The sequence below is a fragment of the Conger conger genome, chromosome 3, assembly GCF_963514075.1.
Source record: "Conger conger chromosome 3, fConCon1.1, whole genome shotgun sequence".
In the NCBI taxonomy this organism is placed as follows: Eukaryota; Metazoa; Chordata; class Actinopteri; order Anguilliformes; family Congridae; genus Conger; species Conger conger.
Genome location: NC_083762.1, coordinates 1,494,786 through 1,517,070, shown reverse-complemented (window position 1 = coordinate 1,517,070; position 22,285 = coordinate 1,494,786). Strand labels below are relative to the sequence as shown.

At 47.3% G+C, this 22,285-nt stretch overlaps 2 protein-coding genes across 4 annotated transcripts in view; both read left to right on the top strand.

The window, feature by feature from the left end:
- Nucleotides 1-808, top strand: part of LOC133124878 (CREB3 regulatory factor-like) — a 31,510-nt gene extending 30,702 nt beyond the window's left edge. For both annotated transcript variants that reach the window (XM_061236421.1, XM_061236420.1), the window contains exon 9: nt 393-808. In XM_061236421.1, coding sequence (XP_061092405.1) covers nt 393-511 — 119 coding nt within the window. In that variant the 3' untranslated portion in view covers nt 512-808. The remainder of the gene's footprint in view (nt 1-392) is intronic.
- A 9,920-nt stretch (nt 809-10,728) lies between these two features.
- LOC133124884 (vesicle transport protein SEC20-like) overlaps nt 10,729-22,285 on the top strand; it is a 31,497-nt gene continuing 19,940 nt past the window's right edge. Inside the window, exons 1-6 of one of the 2 annotated variants that reach the window (XM_061236430.1) lie at nt 10,729-10,859; nt 11,260-11,352; nt 11,496-11,587; nt 12,515-12,615; nt 13,814-13,933; nt 16,972-18,885. In XM_061236430.1, coding sequence (XP_061092414.1) covers nt 10,776-10,859; nt 11,260-11,352; nt 11,496-11,587; nt 12,515-12,615; nt 13,814-13,933; nt 16,972-17,168 — 687 coding nt within the window. In that variant the 5' untranslated portion in view covers nt 10,729-10,775 and the 3' untranslated portion in view covers nt 17,169-18,885. Of the gene's footprint in view, nt 10,860-11,259; nt 11,353-11,495; nt 11,588-12,514; nt 12,616-13,813; nt 13,934-16,971; nt 18,886-22,285 lie in introns of those variants that run through there. The other variant, XM_061236431.1, reaches the window with a different exon arrangement.

Here is a 22,285-nt window from a genome sequence, read left to right as displayed (position 1 = left end):
GCACGTGCAGTGAACACCAGTAGGTCATGCTGTTATATCAGGGCCAGTATGATAGGGGGGCTCAGTACTGCAGTGATGTTGGGTTCAGTACTGCAGTGATGTTGGGTTCAGTACTGCAGTGATGTTGGGTTCAGTACTGCAGTGATGTGGGGTTCAGTACTGCAGTGATGTGGGGTTCAGTACTGCAGTGATGTGGGGGTTCAGTACTGCAGTGATGTTGGGTTCAGTACTGCAGTGATGTTGGGTTCAGTACTGCAGTGATGTTGGGTTCAGTACTGCAGTGATGTGGGGCTGACAGTATGATATGGGTGTGGGGCAGGGTGGTGTGCTCTCTGATGTACGCGTCAGGGCCAGGTTTGGCCTGCTCACTCCTGGCTGCTTTGTGTTTGCAGTGAGATCACCTGTTGCTGGGCAGACGTCAGACTTTGTGAACCAGATTCTGGAGAACACGGCGGGGGGGGACCCCACAGGCGGCCTGGTGGGGCTCCGGGTCCCGACGTCCAAGGTGTAGGGAGACCTCCGTATGCCCACGGAGCGATCCGGAAAAGCCCTGGAGCAGAAGAGTCCCATCCACAGCATTCCTGTCTCACGTTCAGTTCTGCATGCTCAGTGCCTCCCCCCCCCTTCCCCCTTCCCCTCGGAGAGTCAGCCAAGCCGGGCATGAACGCGTGTCCCACCCGTGTGTTTCCGACCCCGTCACGCGCATTATATTCCCCCGCCGACATCCGCCGCGTGGTGAGGCTCGGCCGTAGCGCATGCGATAGCGACGCTCACGTAGGATCCCTGCGCTCCCGCTGGGACGCGCGCTCTTCCCCCGTGCGGCCAGAGGGCCAGAGGGCGAGAGGGCGAGCGCAGTCACGCGGGAACACCGGCCCCGGCCCGGAGCGCGGGAATTTCGGAATGCGGGAATGAGAATGCCGGAATTGGGAATGTGAGGCCTGGGCGGTCGGCCGCGGAGTGGTCGTGCGTCGGCGCGGAAACGCATCGCTCAACGCCCGCAGGGCTCGCCAAAAAACGGGCGGAGAGATCGCAGGGGGGGCGGGGCATTAATGACTGGGCTGGTGTTAAAGTTGCTTCTACCTGAAATGCAGATCGTAATGACGGATATAATTTCTCCTCATCCCGGTTGAAATCACTTAATATATTCTGATGTCCCTCGGCTTTCTGGATAGAGACGGAATGGGAAATCTACTGCGTAACTTCATGTGTGTAACAAAAACAGTAATATTCATTGTGCCTTGTAATTAAGATGGGATGGTTGATCACTGAATTAAAGAAAGAATATACTTTTTCACAAACTGAAAAGGAGAGATTGCAAGCAGGGGGTGGCTTGTGGATTTGTAACTTGTTTCAGCTCTTTACGATTTTCTGAATGTACATAGGAACGTATGGATAATGTAGATCTATGCCACAGAGTCGGTGTATGTTACTACGAGATGGTTCTACGTTGGTTTTTGGTACTTTTGGCTGTGGGGGTGGGGGAGGGGAGGGTAGGGTAGCGGGGAGGTAGGGCTGAGGAATAATTACTATGATAAAGAGAAATATTTGCACACTATATTTTGATTGTTTTTTTGTACCAAAGATGAATGCAACAAAATGGCAAATAGCCAGTTTCAGTAAGGTTTTGCACAGCTTAAAAGACACCGTATTGAATGTAGAAGAAAGGGTTTGGACAGGGATACTCAATGAACTGTGAATTTTTGCTTGGGTCCAATTATGTGCAGAAGGATACAGTCATTCGCCTCTTGGTTTGCTGCTCCTCTCGTTGGCTTGTGAAGTAGGCAGAGTTTGGGATCGTACCTTTTCATGAGCTGCGGAAGGTTCCGGCCCTTCCACGCCTCTTCCGTAGAGAGTCATAGGAGCTGATATGAAGCATTTATGTGTATAATTTTATATAGCATGTTTGTAAAATATTAGCAGGAATAACCAAAAGATAGTGTTTATTTAGTTAATTTATTCATTATACATATACATATATTGTATATTCTATAATATGTGTGTAAAATTCATGTACACACAAATACATAAATATATGTACATGCATATGTTCGTACATACTCGTATATATACGCACTCCTAAGTTGCCACTTTATCAATTTAACTTGTGGTTAAGCATGATAACTTTCTAAAGCTCTGTCAACTTCTTACTCAAAAAGAAAAAGGTGAAAAATGAAAAATAGATGATCATTTTTATATATTTTTGTACAGGTAGCCTTTTCCTTGTTCGTTGAAGTCACGATATGATTCCATTTGAAATGTATTGAATGTGATGAAAAAGCTTTCTCAGAGTTTGCACTGTATTGGAGCGTAGGGTTGTATTCTATGTTTAAGTACTGATAAGATATTTTTAGAGGGGTGGTTTTTGTAGAAGGAGGCCATATTGGGTATTATTCTGGTTTCTCAGGGTCCTCTGTGGATAAAGTTTGTCCAAATTTGTTCGGTTGTAAACAAGTTTGAGATGAGGCCAAGTAAACGCAGACAAGGTGGGAAACGTTCACAACTCTACATCTCGATCGTCCCGCCCACAACCCTAAATTTAGCCAGAGTTGCTTATAATATTTATTTAATAAATATAATATTTATTTTTGTGTAGGCCTACTCCACCTTTTCCATACATTTCGGTTGCTGCGGGGGTTTATGTCTGTTTATTAATGTGTTAATGAGTGTAGGAGCTAATCCACTGGCCCCGGCCGAGGTCTGTTGAGCTGAGAAAAAGAACGGAGGGAGTAATGGAAATGTATTTCAAATGAAAGGGAAAAAAACTAAATCCGAGGTCGTTCAGCCCGTTAGCGTTAGCATTATTAGCATAGCGATGGTACTCCTGGTGTTTATTCGTTCATGGAAACATGATTGTCGCCGAACGCTTAAATCACCGCTGACTGGCTGTTTATTATATTTTATCTTCTTGCGTTCCCTTTAAATTTTAAAGCAGTTAAGTTAAGCAAGCGTTACATTTTCCAGGTTTCCAGACACTCAAAATATGTGGGCCTATAAATACTGAGAAAGAAAATGGCTACTTAATTCATTTTGAATCAATTGCGTTGGATTGAATAGAGACCAAAACTGGATTTATCTCCACAACTGTTTGTTTAGGTTTAATTAACGGGGCATGGCACCAGGTAATACTCCACTGCGATAAATGTATTTGTTTCACAAATAAGCCTCTAATTTAGATAATATTTTAAAGTTAAACAATATGTAGGCTGAACAACAACAAAACTGACTTTTTAATGACCGGTGAACTGAAAAGGTGTAATTGTTCACTAATGCTTAAAGGTCCCATATTGTTCCTGTGTTTCATTTTCAGATTTCCATCAGAAAAAAAACATTGTGTGGTTTAAAGTACCACAAAACGATCTCTATCCCGTTTTTCATGTCCATTCTCCAGAACCTCTCATGAGCTTTACCAAGAACAGGATGTTTGAGTGACCATAAATATCAGTGAAGCTTCTGATTGGCTGGCTAGCTCCGCAATGTACTGAATGCTGTTGGGGCCAGCGCTATTATGCAAATGAGCATATAGTTGTGATGTCACAAAGTTACGGCTAGTTTAAACGCACAGTTTCTGCGGATTGTGTGGATTTCTTTGGGGACTCCGAATTTTGATACTTCCACAGTGTTGTTATAGCACGTACAACTCCTTTATAATCCAACATAGCAAGGTAAATGTTGTTTTCCACAATACGGGACCTTTAATTGCTGGATAATTCTCTATGACCTTAATCTGTATCCTGTATGAGACAGGCTGAAAGGTTCACAGCTGCTAGGCTCTAAAATGCTGCGTTTGTTAGCCGTACTGAACGTTTTCCAGCTGTTTGCGCATTTTGTATGTGGGGTAGAGAAGCTTCACTTCCAATTTTACAAGGGCGACAGGGGACATTTTCAGAAACCAGACTGATATATGAAGGGGAAGAATATATTTTTAAATCATTGTCTTTGCAATCGTCGATGTTCTTATTACTTTAGCACTTAGCGCAGTGGAGGTGGTCTTTCCCATTCGCGGTCTGTCTTTGCTGAAGTGCGTCACTTTTTGTAAATAATACAGAAAAAATAAGCTGATCTTTACCTTCCTAAATGTTTTTTTTTTTTTTTTTTTTTCAGTTTGTATAGTATGTTCAGTATATAACATTTAAGAGGAAAACGAAAGCACTTTCTTTAAAAAAAAAAGAATAAAAAAAAGAAAAAAAAGTAAAATACAAAAAGAGTTGGATTTTTGTATGTTCCTTCCATTTGCTGCTAATCCTGGCTAATCGGAGTACTGCAGTGTTAGTGCGATTTGGACCACTCGCCACTGAGGGCAGCCCTGTACCGATGACCGCAGTCATCAAACTTTCGCCTTCGGTAGAGATTTCCTATGGAAACCAGATTCTGCTTGGGGTTCTCTTCAGGTTGATGTACAGCGTAGACGCGTCTCTTCTGGACGTTTCCAGATAATATTATAATTTTTTTTAAATGAATTTGTTTTGTTCCATTGGGGGGTAAAAACAACGGTCTGGACGTACTCACAAAAGCTCCAGTCTTGAATGGTTTCAACCGAAAAAAAAAAAAAACCCCGAAATATCTCTGTACTGTATGTAAAGTCGTTGGCATTGGAATAACCAATCATAAGACCTTTGCCCTGCCAACCGTCCGTTCATTCGCAAAGGATAAGCCAAGCTTTTGGTGCAAACCACTGTTGCTACGGCAACATATCCTGGCTTTCATTGTACTGTGTCTACAACTGATGTCTTCAGCCTGGCGATTCGCTAAAGAACCGTGCTCAAAACAAACGTCTAAGCATCATCGTCAAAATGTTAACGGTTGGGGGATTGGATATTGGGAAATACGTATGCTATGGAATGTATAGCAGTACTCCAGTCCTCTCCTTCCGGCACTCGTAAAGTGTTCTTGCTGGTTTCACTTTTTAGCATGTTCAATGCAAGCTGTGCAGCTTTACGTTATAATCAGGGGACTCTGTGGCATCTGAATCAGTCTAGAAAGTGGTTGGAATTCAATGCCAGTCATGGTTCTTTCCACATAAATCTGTTGACCTTAAGAAAGGACATGTATACACAGTCAATATGTAGTTTTAATATTATACTCTATTTAGCTCAAATTTAAAAATCCATCCTTAACAGAGAACACCGCAAATATATGTTTGAATATTTTTTAAATGTGTATTATAATTTTGGCATGCTTACCGGTCCATCGCTGAGTTTTGGAGCGCGTGTTATACCAGTGCTGACCATGGTGCACTATGCAGGCGTCGCTCCCCGGAGTACCTCTCCAGGGTTCCGCCTTCCAAACCCAGGAAGCAAGGCGTTTACTAGTGCGCTTCGTAGACGTTTATTCTAGTCCTATGGATATTAATTTGGTTGAACTCGCAGGTTTTCTAACCAGGCTTGGAAGGCGTGTCACACGGCTGTGCTGTTGTTTTCGGAGGGCCTGACTTTGATCCCGACGTGTCGCGGAATTCTTGTTATAATTGCAGATGTCTTAATGCTGATTTGCCCTTTCTGACTTTTTATAACCGACGGAATGCTGTAGTTTTATTATTATTGTTTCTCGGACGAGCGTTTTTGTAGACCTTTCACGAGGTCTTCCTGTAGCGATTTGTGTCGCCTCCTGACCGGTGGAAGGCATATCACATCATGTTGTGTGAATGTGCGCAGGGCTGTCCGTACGGCTGCTCAAAAACTCACAAGAGCTCTACCACGTTTTATAGGTTGCACGACTCATGCTTAAACCTGCAGAATTCGGTCTGTTAAATTAAAGTCGCCCAAATATATGTATGTATTCCACTCGACTGCATACGGAGTGCATCTGGCGACTGAATAAATAAATATTGAATACTTTGCATGTTTTAGTGAGCAAAACAGAAGTCAGATTGCGTTTAGCCGCAATCAGGCACCTGTGTGTGGTATGATTTGAGAATTATTGAGCAATGGAAGCGAGTGAGCCCTGTGCCGTCAGGACACGTGTGTCGGTGATGACTATAAAAGGTCTGGTAGATTGGCGAAAGTCCCTTTCATTTTAATGGGCTGAAGAGAAGCGGGTAATTTTCAGTGTGCAACTCGTATTCAAGTGTGTATGCGTTTCACTTGTTTATCTTCTGTCTCTATCGAAAACAAAACAAAAAAAGTACAAATTTTACAGACTATCAGAGAGTGTCCGTAACCCTCGGCAGTGGTTTTCACAAAGTATCCAATCTATTTTTAATACAATGCCTGCTATATCAGGTGCCTTACTTAAACATGAGGATTTAAGCTTGATCTGTTCTTCAGAGTTTGACCTTTTTATAACTTGGAGTATAAGCTGATTTTAGCCCACCATGCCAATAATTTTAACTACTCTTTTTGTTTATTTGTTTATTTGTTTATTTTTTTCTTCTCTTAATTGGACAGTCTGACCAGTTTTCGGGTCCTGTGTTGATCAGACACAGTGACCGCCGTGTGGTAAAGTTGAATGTAGTCTTCCGTCTGGAGGTTCGGTGAATCATGATTAAATTAATCCCAACACAAAGACGTGATCAGTGTAACATTAGGTGAGGCTATCCAAAGAGTGCTACATTCGCCATTCAAATTATTTTTGTCTCGTTAAAGGTTTTTCTTTTTGTTCCTGTTGGTTAACTTATTTTATAGTCTTTAAACAGATGTGTTTTTGTATTTCTTTTGTATTTATAGTCTAAATCTGTAATATATTGCACACGTTTGAATTTTGGATGATTTTTTTGCCTTTATGTGGTCTGCACTCCTCTCTCTTGCATCCTTTTCTTTAGTGTAGTCTCTTTTTTATCTGGAAAAAGCATAAAATGGCTGTTTGGCTGTGGCTGTGTTAATGAGCGCACACAGAAAGGGGATTCAGAGCTGAAACAAACTGAGCTATGGTGTCATTTCCTCTGGTAAAATGCAGGTGTGTTTGTGTCCCTGTACAAGTCAAACCCTTTCCGCCGCTATTCCACGATTGTGTTGCTAGGCAAACGTTTCCGTCGGCCTTGTGCTTGCTCTGCCAGCCAATGGGAGAAGTTTTCAAGAGTCCATAAGTCAACAAGCAGGCATCCAGAGGAGATCGGCCGTTGGTCCAATTGCTTCAGAAATGAAGCCTTTAGACAAAGCTCTTTTTATTTCAGGCCTGGGTGGGTTGTGTTTTGAAGGTGAGGAAATGACGTGCTCACGGAATTCACAGAATGGCCGGTGCTCTTTGCACTGTGTGAAACGGTGACGCCCCGGTGTAGCGAAGCCCAAAACGACCCGAAAAACGATCTCTTCACAGCGCTGAGACTCAAATCTGAAATGTCTCTATTAACCACGGGCATATGTTCAGTATTTAAGCAGAGGGAGAGAGGTGTTGATTCACATCGCTCACGCATCTGTCCAGCAGTTTTAAGCGAAAGGGGGAGTTTCGGCGTACTGGACTGCCTGAATTTGGTTTTAAACCTCGGCGCTGAAAACCTGAACCTGGACTTGAAGATGTGCAGAAATGTGTTCACATGGATGTCAGTTTGACCTGCAGGCTCAGAAGGAGAGCAGGGACGTTGAGGGTTATTTTAACAGTGGCTGCAAACAAATCTGCAGTCACTCAGTTTTTTATGGGCGGAGTCTACCCACAGCAGCGACCAATCAGCTCGACACATCAGCCCCCCCCCTAAATTGGAGGGTAAGGGTGCTTTGTTGGGGGTCGTTTTGGGCCGTGAGCACACCTGGGTGGGCACAGGTCTTTCCCTGTTGCACCTGACACCGACAGAATCGCGCAGAGACCACCTGTACAAGATAATCTCAAAACCTTATTATTATTTTTTTTTTCTCTCTCTCTCTCTCTCTCTCCAAGAACCACAAATCCACTGCAGCGCAATGAACTACATTTCCTTCCAGACTCGAGTCGCAGCCAAAGTCATACAGGCGAGAGCAAAATTGGCCTTAGCCAATCAAACTTGCTTCAGAGAATAACACCACAGGTATTGGACACATCCAGAGAGCTGGCACAGTCCAAGGCAACGCCCCGAACCCAGTAGCAGTGCTTCTAACGTTGTCTGGTGTAGCGCTTGCGCACTAGCATGGGGTATTTAGACGAGTAGTTCTGTGTGTGTACCCCCTCTACCCCCCAGGTGTATAATCGTGTCACAGTTTGAAGGCTGTATTTCATTGCCCGCGTCTCTGTAATAGATCTCTTGGTGACATTTTAAGCGATTCTACGGAGTTCCTAACTAACAGTAACCTTGCTCCTATTAGTCATGTCTAGATTTTTAGCCCACATATATGCCTGTTCAACACAATATCTAAACAGTTGTTATATTTATGTTGTTTAATTGTCGTGCTGCATTTATACTTTTGACTTTCTCTAAATGTTTTGTTTTGTTTCCTCCGAGGCATAGTTTTCTGGAGAAAAACCACTGGGTTATAAGCAGTGTGTGTATAGACGTGAAGTAGGATTTGAAAGATGCATTTCTTGTGTAATTGTGCCTCTTGGTTTATTTTAATTTGTATTATTATTGTTATAATTATTTCACAGCATTGTATCAGCCAGGTGTTGGTACTACAGTTGCTTGTAACCTTGATAGTCTCATTCTATTATTGATTTTAATAAAAAAAAAACCCATTAGAAAAAAATTGTGTTTTTCAATCCTTTTGGGTGTCTATGAATGCCGATTGATATGGCTGTTCCGCATTCTTGGATGGGCCCCTAACATCACACAGGATGGGGCCCCTAACATCACACAGGATGGGGCCCCTAGCAGCACACAGGATGTGGTCTCTAGCAGCACACAGGATGGGGCCCCTAGCAGCACACAGGATGGGGCCCCTAGCATCACACAGGATGGGGCCCCTAGCAGCACACGGGATGCGGCCCCTAGCAGCACACACGATGTGGTCTCTAGCAGCACACAGGATGGGGCCCCTAGCAGTACACAGGATGGGGCCCCTAGCAGCCCACAGGATGTGGCCCCTAGCAGCACACAGGATGGGGCCCCTAGCAGCACACAGGATGGGGCCCCTAGCAGCACACAGGAGCACCACACAGCTCTTTGTCATTAACTTCAGTAGTCATGGAGTGACTGAAAGCACAGATTCACTCAGGCCCAGAGACGGGGCTGTAAAGCATGGCTGAGATCTCACGGCTGGAGGAGACCTGAATGTGCGGCACCAGCTGGTCTCCCCTGCAGCGCACAGGGAGGGAGGGCCAAACGCGTGATGGGGGGAGAGCAGCCGCCCCCCGGGGCCAGTGGAGATGCGGTGGGGCTAGGGGCAGAGCGGGATTCATTAGACTGAGTTCTCCTTCCTTCATTGTGTGAGGATTAGCTGACTGCCCTGGGAGTGGATGTCCATCTCTGCTGTTTTTTATCTTTCTGTCTCTCACTCCCTCTCTCTCTGTGTCTCCTTACCTCCCTCACTCTCTGTCTCCCTCCCTCTCTCTCTCTGTCTCTCTCTCTCACTCCCTCTCTCTCTGTGTCTCCTTACCTCCCTCACTCTCTCTGTCTCCCTCTCTCCCTCTCTCTCTCTGTCTGTCTCCCTACCTCCCTCACTCTCTCTGTCTCCCTCTCTCTCTCTCTGTCTGTCTCCCTACCTCACTCTCTCTCTTTGTCTCTCCCCATCTTTCTCAGCCCCCCCCCCCGCTCTGTTCTGGGAGTGCTGCCAGTTTCATTTCCTGATTGTGCTGGTTGCTCTCATCCATGCATGACATCATTTGCCTTTCATTCAGCACACACACACACTCACATGCACACACACACTCTCACTCACACACAGACACACACCACATTCAGCACACACACCACACCCACACACATATACACTCTCTCAAACTTATACACATGCACACACACACCACATTCAGCACACACACCACACCCACACACATATACACTCTCTCAAACTTATACACATGCACACACACACCACATTCAGTGCACACACCACACACACACACACACTCAAACTTACATACATGCACACACACCACATTCAGCACATACACCACACACACACACACACACACACACTCAAACTCACATACATACATGCACACACACACCACATTAAACACAGACACACACACACCACACTCACATTAAAAAGCTAAACAAACAAACTCCGTAATGTCCTCTGATTAATCAGAAGAAATGTTCAACACGGCAAACACGCAGATCTTACCGAATACGCGCTGCCCATTCAGTCTAATTGTCGACAACCACCCACCCTTTAAAATAAAAAACCTTTAGCCTCTGATTTTTTTCCAAATATTGTTTAAAAACCTTGGTGACAAATTCCATCTGCCAAGTCAGGGGATGCCCTTAGATTTAGTGAATAATTTTGCCTGATCATTTTGATATCAGAAATCTTGCACACAGATTCTTATATTTACAGATTTATCCAGAGCACATTCTTTGTCAGTAACTTAAACGTCTACCATATGCCCGGAATGCCATATGCCCAATACATATGGATTGTTGCTGCATGTAACTATAATTACATAATTAAATTGTAACATAGACTATGAAACTGCTTAACAGGACATAATGTATGAAAACAAAGAGCTCCAACCCCAACTTTTTGTCAAAACTTTGCTGGAGAACTAAATATAGCTAAAAGAATGATAATATATTGTTAGGTAATATATCGTTTTAGCTTGTTACGCATTTTATTTCCAAATGTATGTGGTATAATATTTGACAAATCATCAAAAATCGTGACGATGCTCGTTGTCTCATACATTACACTGTTACAAGAACTGTGTTTTCAACCAAACGCCGTATCTGATTCGGCTTGGCCGCATTGCTTTCCGTAGCATTCGGCTAAACGATGGCGTCTAGTCTGGATGTCCACGTCCGAATATGTAGACAGGAAATAATTAAATTCGACTTAGAAATTAAAGCTCTCATCCAGGTAAGAAGAACACGTGTGAAATTATTTGATATAGATTTTGAGTTAGCTTCATTTTTTCCTCGCTGTCAGGGGTACCTCCACAAAAATGTTACGTTAATGGAGATACACAAGAAAGCCGGTAGCCAAAAGCCGTCTTGAAACGGCGCTTATTTCTAGACTATATATGAGTAGCTGTGTATAACCGTGATTCCTTTTTGATCATCTTTGTGGTGACAGTAACTACCGAGTAACAAGTTAGCTACTCAATTAGCTTAAACACATACAACAGCAGAGGGCCGGTTGTCTTCAACGAACTGACTACGCTTATAACGGTGCAAAATCTCAAACATTAACGGTTATTTTCGAAGAGTTAGTACGTTGATAAATAACTAAACAGGCCATGTAATGTTACTTCGCATAGGACATAGGGGAATGTCGGGGCCCACAAAGCGAACTCACGGATTTAAACGCGACGCTGAAGGAGAAATTCCGTCACCTGAGATCGCGAATTCAGGTGAGCGCATCGAGACGCATGGTTTCTCAGGGTTCAAGTTGTTCATCCTGTAATTTCGTGTTTTGGAGCCACTGACGTCAGCTTACCGTACAGCATGAACCTGATGCTGGGGAATACGGGGAAGTAACTCTTATTTTCCACAGGATCTGGAGCAAATAGCGAGGGAGCAGGACAAGGAGTGTGACAAGCGGGCCATAATGGGAGAGGTGGAAGGGCACAGGAGACAGATGCTGAGGTGGGTTTCAGTGGCTGCACCTGTAGGCTCCCATCACATGTGAACAGTGAAATCCCCAATGGCTCTCATACCATAGAGCTGGATGCTATTAGAGATGATCCCAAAAGTTTCCTATCTGAAACACTCCTAAAATGAGGACACTACTTTACTTTATCCAACACCCACTAGTGCAAATGGTAAATGGTTGGCATTTCTATAGCGCCTGAATCATTACATTACATTATTGGCATTTGGCAGACACTCTTATCCAGAGCGACGTACAGTTGATTAGATTTAGCAGGAGACAATGCTCCCCTGGAGCAATGCAGAGTTAAGGGCCTTGCTCAAGGGCCTTGATGTGGCCGTCCAACAGCTGTGTGGATCTTATTGTGGCTACATTCAAACCACCGACCTTGCGTTTCCCAGTCCTTTACCTTAACCACTACGCTACAGGCCGCCCCATCGAAAGCGCTGTACAATTCCTATGAATTCCATTCATACATGCAAGCCACCGACCAGCTTGTCAGGAGCAGCTAGGGGTTTGGTGTCTTGCTTCGGTATACTTCGACACACCTAGGGCGGGATTGAACCAGCAACCCCCTGACTGCCAATGAGACGACTGCTCTTACCTCCTGAGCCAATGAGACGACTGCTCTTACCACCTGAGCCAATGAGACGTCGAGCAGGGACGGGCAGATTTCCTAGTTAGTTAGCAGTGGTATTGGGGTTCGTCTGCGTGCTGCGCGTGTGTGCAGAGGTGTGCAGCACTCGGCATGTCCGTCTGCAGTCCATGCGCTTCAGCGGTGCTGTCCGACCTGCTCGGCCACATCACGCCAGTCAGGAACGATGGGAATACGAAGGTCCTCCAAGAATCGTCCTTGTGGTGAGACGTGTGTCACAGACGTGGTTGTCACACTCGATGCCGGCTTTCTTTCCCTGTTTGTGCAGCGACCAGACCTCGTGGAGGAAGGCTAACCTGGCCTGTAAGCTGTCCATCGACAGTCAGGAGAAGGAGGCGCTGGTTCACGGAGGAGGCCCGTCCGTGAGGAAGAGGTCAGTGGAAACGTCCCCCGCCGCGTCCCATCCTCCGGCCACTCCCTTTACCTGGGGGTCAGGTGTGAAGGAAGTCTGGCCAATCAGTAGCACTAAATGTTCGGTTCAAATCCCCGGAAGGAAGGAAAACCAGAGCTGGATTTAGATTTGCGCGCCCTCTCCGTTAATCTCTCTGCTTTCTGTCTGTGTGCATGAAGTAGAAAACCTTCACCAAGCATCAGCTCAGGTGGAGAGAGGATATGTTTTTAGTTAATTGAACTGGAGGATGATTGGGTGGCAGGTTGAAAGAACCAGGGTTGGGAATTTACCCAGGACACCAGGGACCCCCTACTCTTTGTGAAGAGTGTTGTAGGATCTTTAATGACCACACTTAGTCAGGACCTTGGTTAACGTCTCATCTGGAAGGGGACATCTCCTACAACACAGTGTCCCCGTTTGGCCAGAGGGAATATCGCCCCTACTGGCTCCATCCGCAACATCGTTTCCCCTGGAGGTCTCCCACCCAAGTGCTAACCGAGGCCTCACCTGCTTAGCTTCGGCCATTCAGCGGAGTGGGAGTCTGTTTCGTCAGCTTCATTCGTCAGGTCTGTACGGGTGTCACAGGAACTGCTGCATATTTTTCCATTTTAGAATATTAGTTAATTATCAGAACTCTCTGTGGTGTTTTGGACGGATGGCAAGTGCTGTTTTGGGGTTTTTGCGAAACTGATGACGTCATGAATTCCACAAACTCTCGCACGCTTTATTTTTTGCTTATTAATTCCTCAAATTCAGTGACCATGGAAATGGCCTCCATGTTCCTCATTTACAGGACATTTAAAGAAAGATTTGTCTTCCTTGTTTAGCCACATTGGCCTCTTGCTGGCCCGGCCAGCGCTGACACCCAGGAAATGCTCATGTACATCGCAGCTTGTTGCGGCTTCAAGCTCTAGTGTCAGTTACACAGCTGGAGTTCTTCTGGAAAAACCAGTGTTGGAGTAATTGAGCACATTTCAGTACTGCTAGTGTGTAACACACTCACAAGCACAGCTTGTGAAACGATCATCTGTTTTTGGGAGGATTTGCATTCAGAAGTACTGCATTCAGTACTGTGCTGATTCATGCCTCATGCTGATTCATGAAAGCTGGGTGCAAAGAACTTGGCTTTGTGGGAGTGGCTCCAGACTGGTCATGTGACCTCTGTTTCTCCAATCAGAAAGATGACCAGAGAGAGCCTGGTGCAGACCTCCAGTGACATCACAGAGAACCTGATGAGCATCAGCCGGATGATGTCACAGCAGGTGCAGCAGAGCGAGGAGACCATGAGCTCGCTGGGTAAGAGGGCCCCCTAGGGGCGAGGAGGGGAACTGCGTGTTTGTGGCAGGGTTAAAGGGAGGGGGGTGAGTGGGTTTGCCTGTTGGAACATTTTGTGCATTCAGATGGTACTGAATCTAGGCCTGAAAGATGGCTGCTCAGCCCTCGCTGCTTGTCTCCGTTGGGTTACATTACAGTACAGTTATCTAGCTGTCGTTTTTATCTAAAGCAACTTGCACTTGATTAGACTAAGCAGGGGCCAATCCACCCTGAGTAACATGGGGTTAAGGTGCTGTGGCCACACTGGGGTGTGAACCACCGACCTTCCGGGTCCCAGTCAAGCACCTTAGTCACTAGGAGAGTGGCAGTACATTTTCAGCGCTGTGTTCAGGCTGTGCCTCAGTGCTGTGTTCAGGCTGTGCCTCAGTGCTGTGTTCAGGCTGTGCCCCAGTGCTGTGTTCAGGCTGTGCCTCAGTGCTGTGTTCAGGCTGTGCCTCAGTGCTGTGTTCAGGCTGTGCCTCAGTGCTGTGTTCAGGCTGTTGCTCAGTGCTGTGTTCAGGCTGTTGCTCAGTGCTGTGTTCAGGCTGTTGCTCAGTGCTGTGTTCAGCCTGTGCCTCAGTGCTGTGTTCAGCCTGTGCCTCAGTGCTGTGTTCAGGCTGTTGCTCAGTGCTGTGTTCAGCCTGTGCCTCAGTGCTGTGTTCAGGCTGTGCCTCAGTGCTGTGTTCAGGCTGTTGCTCAGTGCTGTGTTCAGGCTGTTGCTCAGTGCTGTGTTCAGGCTGTGCCTCAGTGCTGTGTTCAGGCTGTTGCTCAGTGCTGTGTTCAGGCTGTTGCTCAGTGCTGTGTTCAGGCTGTGCCCCAGTGCTGTGTTCAGGCTGTTGCTGTGTTCAGGCTGTTGCTCAGTGCTGTGTTCAGGCTGTTGCTCAGTGCTGTGTTCAGGCTGTTGCTCAGTGCTGTGTTCAGCTTGTGCCTCAGTGCTGTGTTCAGGCTGTTGCTCAGTGCTGTGTTCAGGCTGTTGCTCAGTGCTGTGTTCAGGCTGTGCCTCAGTGCTGTGTTCAGGCTGTTGCTCAGTGCTGTGTTCAGGCTGTTGCTCAGTGCTGTGTTCAGGCTGTGCCCCAGTGCTGTGTTCAGGCTGTTCCTCAGTGCTGTGTTCAGGCTGTTGCTCAGTGCTGTGTTCAGGCTGTTGCTGTGTTCAGGCTGTTGCTCAGTGCTGTGTTCAGGCTGTGCCCCAGTGCTGTGTTCAGGCTGTGCCTCAGTGCTGTGTTCAGGCTGTGCCTCAGTGCTGTGTTCAGGCTGTTGCTCAGTGCTGTGTTCAGGCTGTGCCTCAGTGCTGTGTTCAGGCTGTGCCTCAGTGCTGTGTTCAGGCTGTTGCTCAGTGCTGTGTTCAGGCTGTTGCTCAGTGCTGTGTTCAGGCTGTGCCTCAGTGCTGTGTTCAGGCTGTGCCTCAGTGCTGTGTTCAGGCTGTGCCTCAGTGCTGTGTTCAGGCTGTGCCCCAGTGCTGTGTTCAGGCTGTTGCTCAGTGCTGTGTTCAGGCTGTGCCTCAGTGCTGTGTTCAGGCTGTGCCTCAGTGCTGTGTTCAGGCTGTTGCTCAGTGCTGTGTTCAGGCTGTTGCTCAGTGCTGTGTTCAGGCTGTGCCCCAGTGCTGTGTTCAGGCTGTTGCTGTGTTCAGGCTGTTGCTCAGTGCTGTGTTCAGCCTGTGCCTCAGTGCTGTGTTCAGGCTGTTGCTCAGTGCTGTGTTCAGGCTGTTGCTCAGTGCTGTGTTCAGGCTGTTGCTCAGTGCTGTGTTCAGGCTGTGCCCCAGTGCTGTGTTCAGGCTGTTGCTCAGTGCTGTGTTCAGGCTGTTGCTCAGTGCTGTGTTCAGGCTGTTGCTCAGTGCTGTGTTCAGGCTGTGCCTCAGTGCTGTGTTCAGGCTGTGCCCCAGTGCTGTGTTCAGGCTGTGCCTCAGTGCTGTGTTCAGGCTGTGCCTCAGTGCTGTGTTCAGGCTGTTGCTCAGTGCTGTGTTCAGGCTGTGCCTCAGTGCTGTGTTCAGGCTGTGCCTCAGTGCTGTGTTCAGGCTGTTGCTCAGTGCTGTGTTCAGGCTGTTGCTCAGTGCTGTGTTCAGGCTGTGCCTCAGTGCTGTGTTCAGGCTGTGCCTCAGTGCTGTGTTCAGGCTGTGCCTCAGTGCTGTGTTCAGGCTGTGCCCCAGTGCTGTGTTCAGGCTGTTGCTCAGTGCTGTGTTCAGGCTGTGCCTCAGTGCTGTGTTCAGGCTGTGCCTCAGTGCTGTGTTCAGGCTGTTGCTCAGTGCTGTGTTCAGGCTGTTGCTCAGTGCTGTGTTCAGGCTGTGCCCCAGTGCTGTGTTCAGGCTGTTGCTGTGTTCAGGCTGTTGCTCAGTGCTGTGTTCAGCCTGTGCCTCAGTGCTGTGTTCAGGCTGTTGCTCAGTGCTGTGTTCAGGCTGTTGCTCAGTGCTGTGTTCAGGCTGTTGCTCAGTGCTGTGTTCAGGCTGTGCCCCAGTGCTGTGTTCAGGCTGTTGCTCAGTGCTGTGTTCAGGCTGTTGCTCAGTGCTGTGTTCAGGCTGTTGCTCAGTGCTGTGTTCAGGCTGTGCCTCAGTGCTGTGTTCAGGCTGTGCCCCAGTGCTGTGTTCAGGCTGTTGCTCAGTGCTGTGTTCAGGCTGTTGCTCAGTGCTGTGTTCAGGCTGTGCCTCAGTGCTGTGTTCAGGCTGTTGCTCAGTGCTGTGTTCAGGCTGTGCCCCAGTGCTGTGTTCAGGCTGTGCCTCAGTGCTGTGTTCAGGCTGTTGCTCAGTGCTGTGTTCAGGCTGTTGCTCAGTGCTGTGTTCAGGCTGTTGCTCAGTGCTGTGTTCAGGCTGTTGCTCAGTGCTGTGTTCAGGCTGTTGCTCAGTGTTACTCCTGCATGGCGGGACTCAGGGGGTCCGTGCAGGTGTGCCTCCAGCCTGGCTCTATTTGTCCTGGCGGAGGGATACGCTACAGTCGCAGTGCCTGTTCACCGCAGTGCCTGTTCACCGCAGTGCCTGTTCACCGCAGTGCCTGTTCACCGCTGTGCCTGTTCACCGCTGTGCCTCTCCGTAGCCACGTCCTCCCGCACGGCCCTGCAGACCAGCGAGGAGTTCCAGGCCATGTCGGGGACCATTCGGCTGGGCCGCCGTCTCATCAGCAAGTACAACCGCCGTGAGCTCACGGACAGGCTGCTCCTCCTCCTGGCGCTCGCGCTCTTCCTCGCCACCGTGCTGCACATCCTGAAGAAGCGCCTCTTTCCCTTCCTGTAGAGGACCCCCAACCCCGAGTCTGTCTCTCTCTGAGGAGCTGCTGTTCCAGCCTGCTCGCTTTGGATAAAAGCCCCTTTTTTGGGATTGTTTGTGGACGTTCCGGGCTTTTAAGAGATCCGTTCCAGGCTTTTATAGATCCATTCCAGGCTTTTAAGAGATCCGTTTCAGGCTTTATAGATCCATTCCAGGCTTTTAAGAGATCCATTCCAGGCTTTTAAGAGATCCATTTGTGTGTTCTTCAGGGATGTTCTTCAGGCTGTTCTCTGCCCAGCGTCCATCTTCACAGTGGCTTCCGGGAGGTTCTCTGTTGTGTGGGGTGATTTGGCATTGCCTGCGTTTGCTCTTTCATTGGCCGTATTCCTCAGGTGCCGTCTTACCCCCCCGAGATCATATTACTGACTGCAGGTGGGAGGGGTTTGGCTCAGGAAGTGTAGCAGGTCTGGAGGCTGATTGGTTATGGTACGTTAGCCCTTTAACCTCTCAGCCAATCAGAGAGTGGAAGGGTGAGACCTGAGGGTCATTGGAGCTTCTCCAGGAAGTAAATATCATAGCAGTTGCAGGGTATCTTTGTTGTACAGGTAGCAGTTGAAATTGTACTTCCCTCTAGGGTCTTTCAGCGCACTTATCCCTGGTTATGGGTATGCACTTTGTTGTACGTCGCTCTGGATAAGAGCGTCTGCCAAATGCCATTAATGTAATGTAATGTAATGCAGCACTTTGAGTTTTTGAGTGAAAAATGTATTTATTTTATTTTATTATTATGTTTATTTATGCAGGGGTAGGTTGACTGAGCAAGCTCTTTTACAACAATGCACTAAATGCAATTCAATATTTAAAAACACAATACGTAGATGCATATGGTACTTGATTCATCAGGTCATGTGATTGCCATTGGGTCCTGACAAATGACCGTACACTTCCACACAGACGAGAAACACACCCAGATACTGTAGCTAGCTTCCAACTTTGTTATATTTGCTGCATAATTCATAATTATGTTTTTAAAAGTTTGACATTATAAGTTCAAAATGTACTTATTTTATACATTTTATTCTGCTTTTGAACTGATGCTTGCTGAATGCTAAAAGGGCCACTTTGTCATCTCTGCTGCTTTGTGATGTCTTCACTCCACACAGACAGTGTTTTTCCCACGCAGAGAGTGGTCACTGTGTGGAATAGCTTGCCAGGACATGTAATGGAGGCAGAAACACTGGGGGTTTTCAACACCAGGCTTGATACGGTGCTAGATACTATCTAGCTTTCGGGTAAACTAAGCATTCGGTACACTTTAGTGGTAAGACAAGGCGAGCATTGCTGGGCTGAATGGCCTGTTTGTCGTGAGTATGTTGTGGTTTCTGTACAAAGCTGACCCTGAACTGTGTTATTCACCCTGTGCTGTGAGGACCGGCCTCCACAGGGCTTCATTCACTCCCCCCGAGGCTCCCAGCCAAAACCCAAAACCCAAAACCCAAAACCCAAAACCCAAAACCCAAAACCCAAAACCCAAAACCCAAAACCAGCCTGCCCATCAGGCCAGTGTCTGTGTTCAGGGCAGCACTGGCCTGTGATTGGCTGGTTATGTGGAGGGCGTGACAGTAAGCCCCGCCCCTCTCTTTAACAGAGACAATGCTGGGTGACGGCTGATTGGTTCAGCTCCATGTCCGTCAAGCGCCAGGCCCAGTCATTGTGTACCACTCTCTCTCATAGCTCGGGCACTGTTATGTGTTAGATTTCTGTTACCACGTACAAACCTCCACGCTCAGCTTCTGATCTTCAACTGAGGAAGATGAGGTTTGTAATGGCAGGATGAACTGTAAAAAGTAACATTTTTACATTTACATTTTTGTCATTTGGCAGGCTCTTTTAATCCAAAGTTTGTTACAAGTGCATAGGTTCTGCTGCAAGTAAAAAGCATCAAATCCAGTCTAGCAACACACGCTCGAACAGCTGTTCGCAACAAAAAGGACAGTAGTCATCGTAAGTGCAATTTAGAAAAAGAAAAGAAAAAAAGGGAGGGAGGACTAAGGTAGAGTTTGAAAAGGTGGGTTTTGAGTCTGTGTCGAAGTAGGGGGAGGGATTCTGCTGTCCTGACAGTGGTAGGCAAGTCATTCCACCACTGAGGAACCAGAACGGAAAACAGGCGTGAACGTGCAGCTCGACCGCCAGGTGCTCGTAGTGAGGGAACCGTAAGGGGACCACAGTTACAGGAAGTAGCGAAAGTGAGTGCCAGGCTGGAATAGTGCCTGTGTTTCTTCTGAACTGTGTCTTTAGTTGTAACTTCGCGGGATTTTGATGTTATTTATTTGTTATTTATTCAGATGTATGTATAATGTTATACATTCGATTTTCTGTTTCCATTGGAAGGGTGTTGTTTCTATATTTAAATATTATTTCTATAAGGTAACTATGCATTTTCTAAAGTCATTTGTACTGATAGTATTTTATGGAAACGATACAGGCCAACTTGCTGTTGTCGTAAGTGTTACTTGCACAAAGTTCTGGTAATCTGTCTTAATTCAGCCCTTTTTATTTATTTATTTATTCAGAACGTGCGCATATTTGTCATTTTTTATTAGCCTGTGATGTTATCGGTGATTAGCCTCATCTCATTTGACAGGAAATAGCTGTGACAGAAAGTGGCTCTGTATCTGTAATAAAGTGTCTATGGTCCCGCGGTGCTGGCTGGTGTGAATTTCACGTGCCCTGCTGCGGTTCACTGCTCCTGGTTTCCATTTGATCATCGGTGTGCCATGACACTCCACACCTGCAGTCTGGAGTCTGGTCAGAGCCTGATGCTCTCCGAAATATCGCTACGATCTGTTCGGATAAAAGAGTCGCAGTACCCTGTAGGTATATAAAATTGTACCCCTAGCCAGCAATATACAATTAATTTCTAACTTTTTTTACTTGGGAAATGTTCTAATTTGTACCTAAAGAGGACATTACTGTATGTACTTTCAGGGTACAGAAATGTGCCTCCACTGTTCCTTTTTTTCTGAGGGTGTGGGTACAGACGGGTCCCTGTGTCTCTGTCGGTACAGACGGGTCTCTGTGGCTACAGACGGGTCTCTGTGGGTACTGACGGGTCTGTGTGGGTACAGACGGGTATCTTTGCTGTGTGTGGTTGGGGTGAACTCCCTGTTTATGCTAAACGGGGTCCAATTGGCTACCAAATTGGGAGAAAAAAGGGAAAAAATCGGATAAAAATATTTTTAAAAGAAAATATACTGTTGAATTGGATGCTTTATTTCCACATTCGGGTCCAGAGGGACGGTGTGAGTGGTAAGCAGCTTTGGCATGAAGCGTGTTGCTGTGATACAGAGGCATGTGCCCCTGCCTTTCCTCAGATAAGACCCCCCCCCGAGGAACAGGGTGGTATTTTGGGACGGGGCTGTCCACATTATCTGCCCTGTTCCTGTCAACACCCAGCAAGCGCAGGGTTGTGACCATAGCGATACGGCCTCTATCTCTCTCTCTCTCTCTCTCTCCCCCCCCCTCTCTCTCTCTCTCTCTCTCCCCCCCTCTCTCTCTCCCCTCTCTCTCTCTCTCTTTCCCCTCTCTCTCTCGCTCTCTCTCTCTCTTTCCCCTCTCTCTCTCTTCCCCCCCTCGCTCTCTTTCCCCTCTCTCTCCCCCCCTCTCTCTCTTTCCCCTCTCTCTCCCCCCCCTCTCTCTCTCTCTTCCCCCCTCTCTCTCTCTCTCTCTCTCTCTCTCCCCCCTCTCTCTCGCTCTCTCGCTCTCTCGCTCGCTCTCTCGCTCTCTCTCTCTCGCTCGCTCTCTCGCTCTCTGCGGCTACATTGAACCACCGACCTTGCGGGTCCCAGTCATGCACCTTAACCACTACGCTACAGGCTGCTCTCACAGGTGCTGGGGTTCTCCCTGCGGGGTGCTGGGGTTCTCCCTGCGGGGTGCTGGGGTTCTCCCTGCGGGGTGCTGGGGTTCTCCCTGCGAGGTGCTGGGGTTCTCCCTGTGAGGTGCCTTATCCAAATGAGCCACCCAGCAGCACCTGTGTGGCCATCTCTTAATGTGGAGTCTTTACATATGAGGCAGATCTGCTTCTCTGCAGTAATGTGCCTCCAGGCTCTGTGTTTGACAGAGTTTATGTGCTGATCTGTGTGCATGCTGTGTGTTTTATTGTCCCGTCTGGCTCCTGCTGCAGCTTCTGTTGGGCTAACCTGAACGAGGTGTCCGTTCCACTGCCTGACAGCGACACCTTATTTATCTGTGTCCTTCTCAGCAAGGTTGCTCTGACTCTGGCTAGGCTCAGTTTTACACGTCCGGGAGACCCAGTTTAACGGTCGGGAAGGGTTTACACAGCTCTCTGGTCTTTACACCCATCGCCTGGCAGAACGTCCTTCAAGTGCGCTGTTCAGGTTCAGTCCGCCACACTTAAGACGCAGTAACAGCCCAACCCCGGAGAGATGGGTTTTAAACGGGTGATTGATAGACCGATGAACGCTATTACCCGGAGCAAACATCGGCAAGGCTTCCCCCTGAAGAGTGCTCGACGTTAAGTCCCCGCTCTGTGTCTGACGGGCTGTCAAATCAACTTCGTATAAGCAACTGGAACATCTGAAAGGTCACGGCCTTTTTAAAGGCTGTCATTGGTCAATTATCGCCAGCTTTGGGTTTCCTTTTCCGCTCGGCTCGGGGGATATGTCGCCGGCCAGGCACGTATCGTGGGAGCGAGAATTTGGCCAATTCGATCCGTAAATAGGTTCACTTGTTCACTTATGAAGTTTCAGAATTGTGGACATCGCGTGACGAAGTCCTGTCGGGCTTCGTCCCAATGTCAAGGTGGCGTTGTTGTGGCAAGACAAATTTTGTAACGTTTTACAACCTTTCGTGTCTCAGTCTCGCGGTTTAAATGAAGCGCAGTAAGAGCCACTTGAGTAGTTTAACCTGACGGTAAACATAGCGGGACATCTCTCAGAGGTCATACCGTGAGTTTACAGGAATATTTAACGTGGATACCTACAAAGATGAAGCCTGTATGATTAAAATCTTTACTCTGTGTCAAGTTTTACTGACACTGGCGATAAATGCAAAACGGAAAAATCCGCCTGATTGACATAGTTGACAACTGCTTATGAATAGTTTAAGGCTATTTATATACAGTT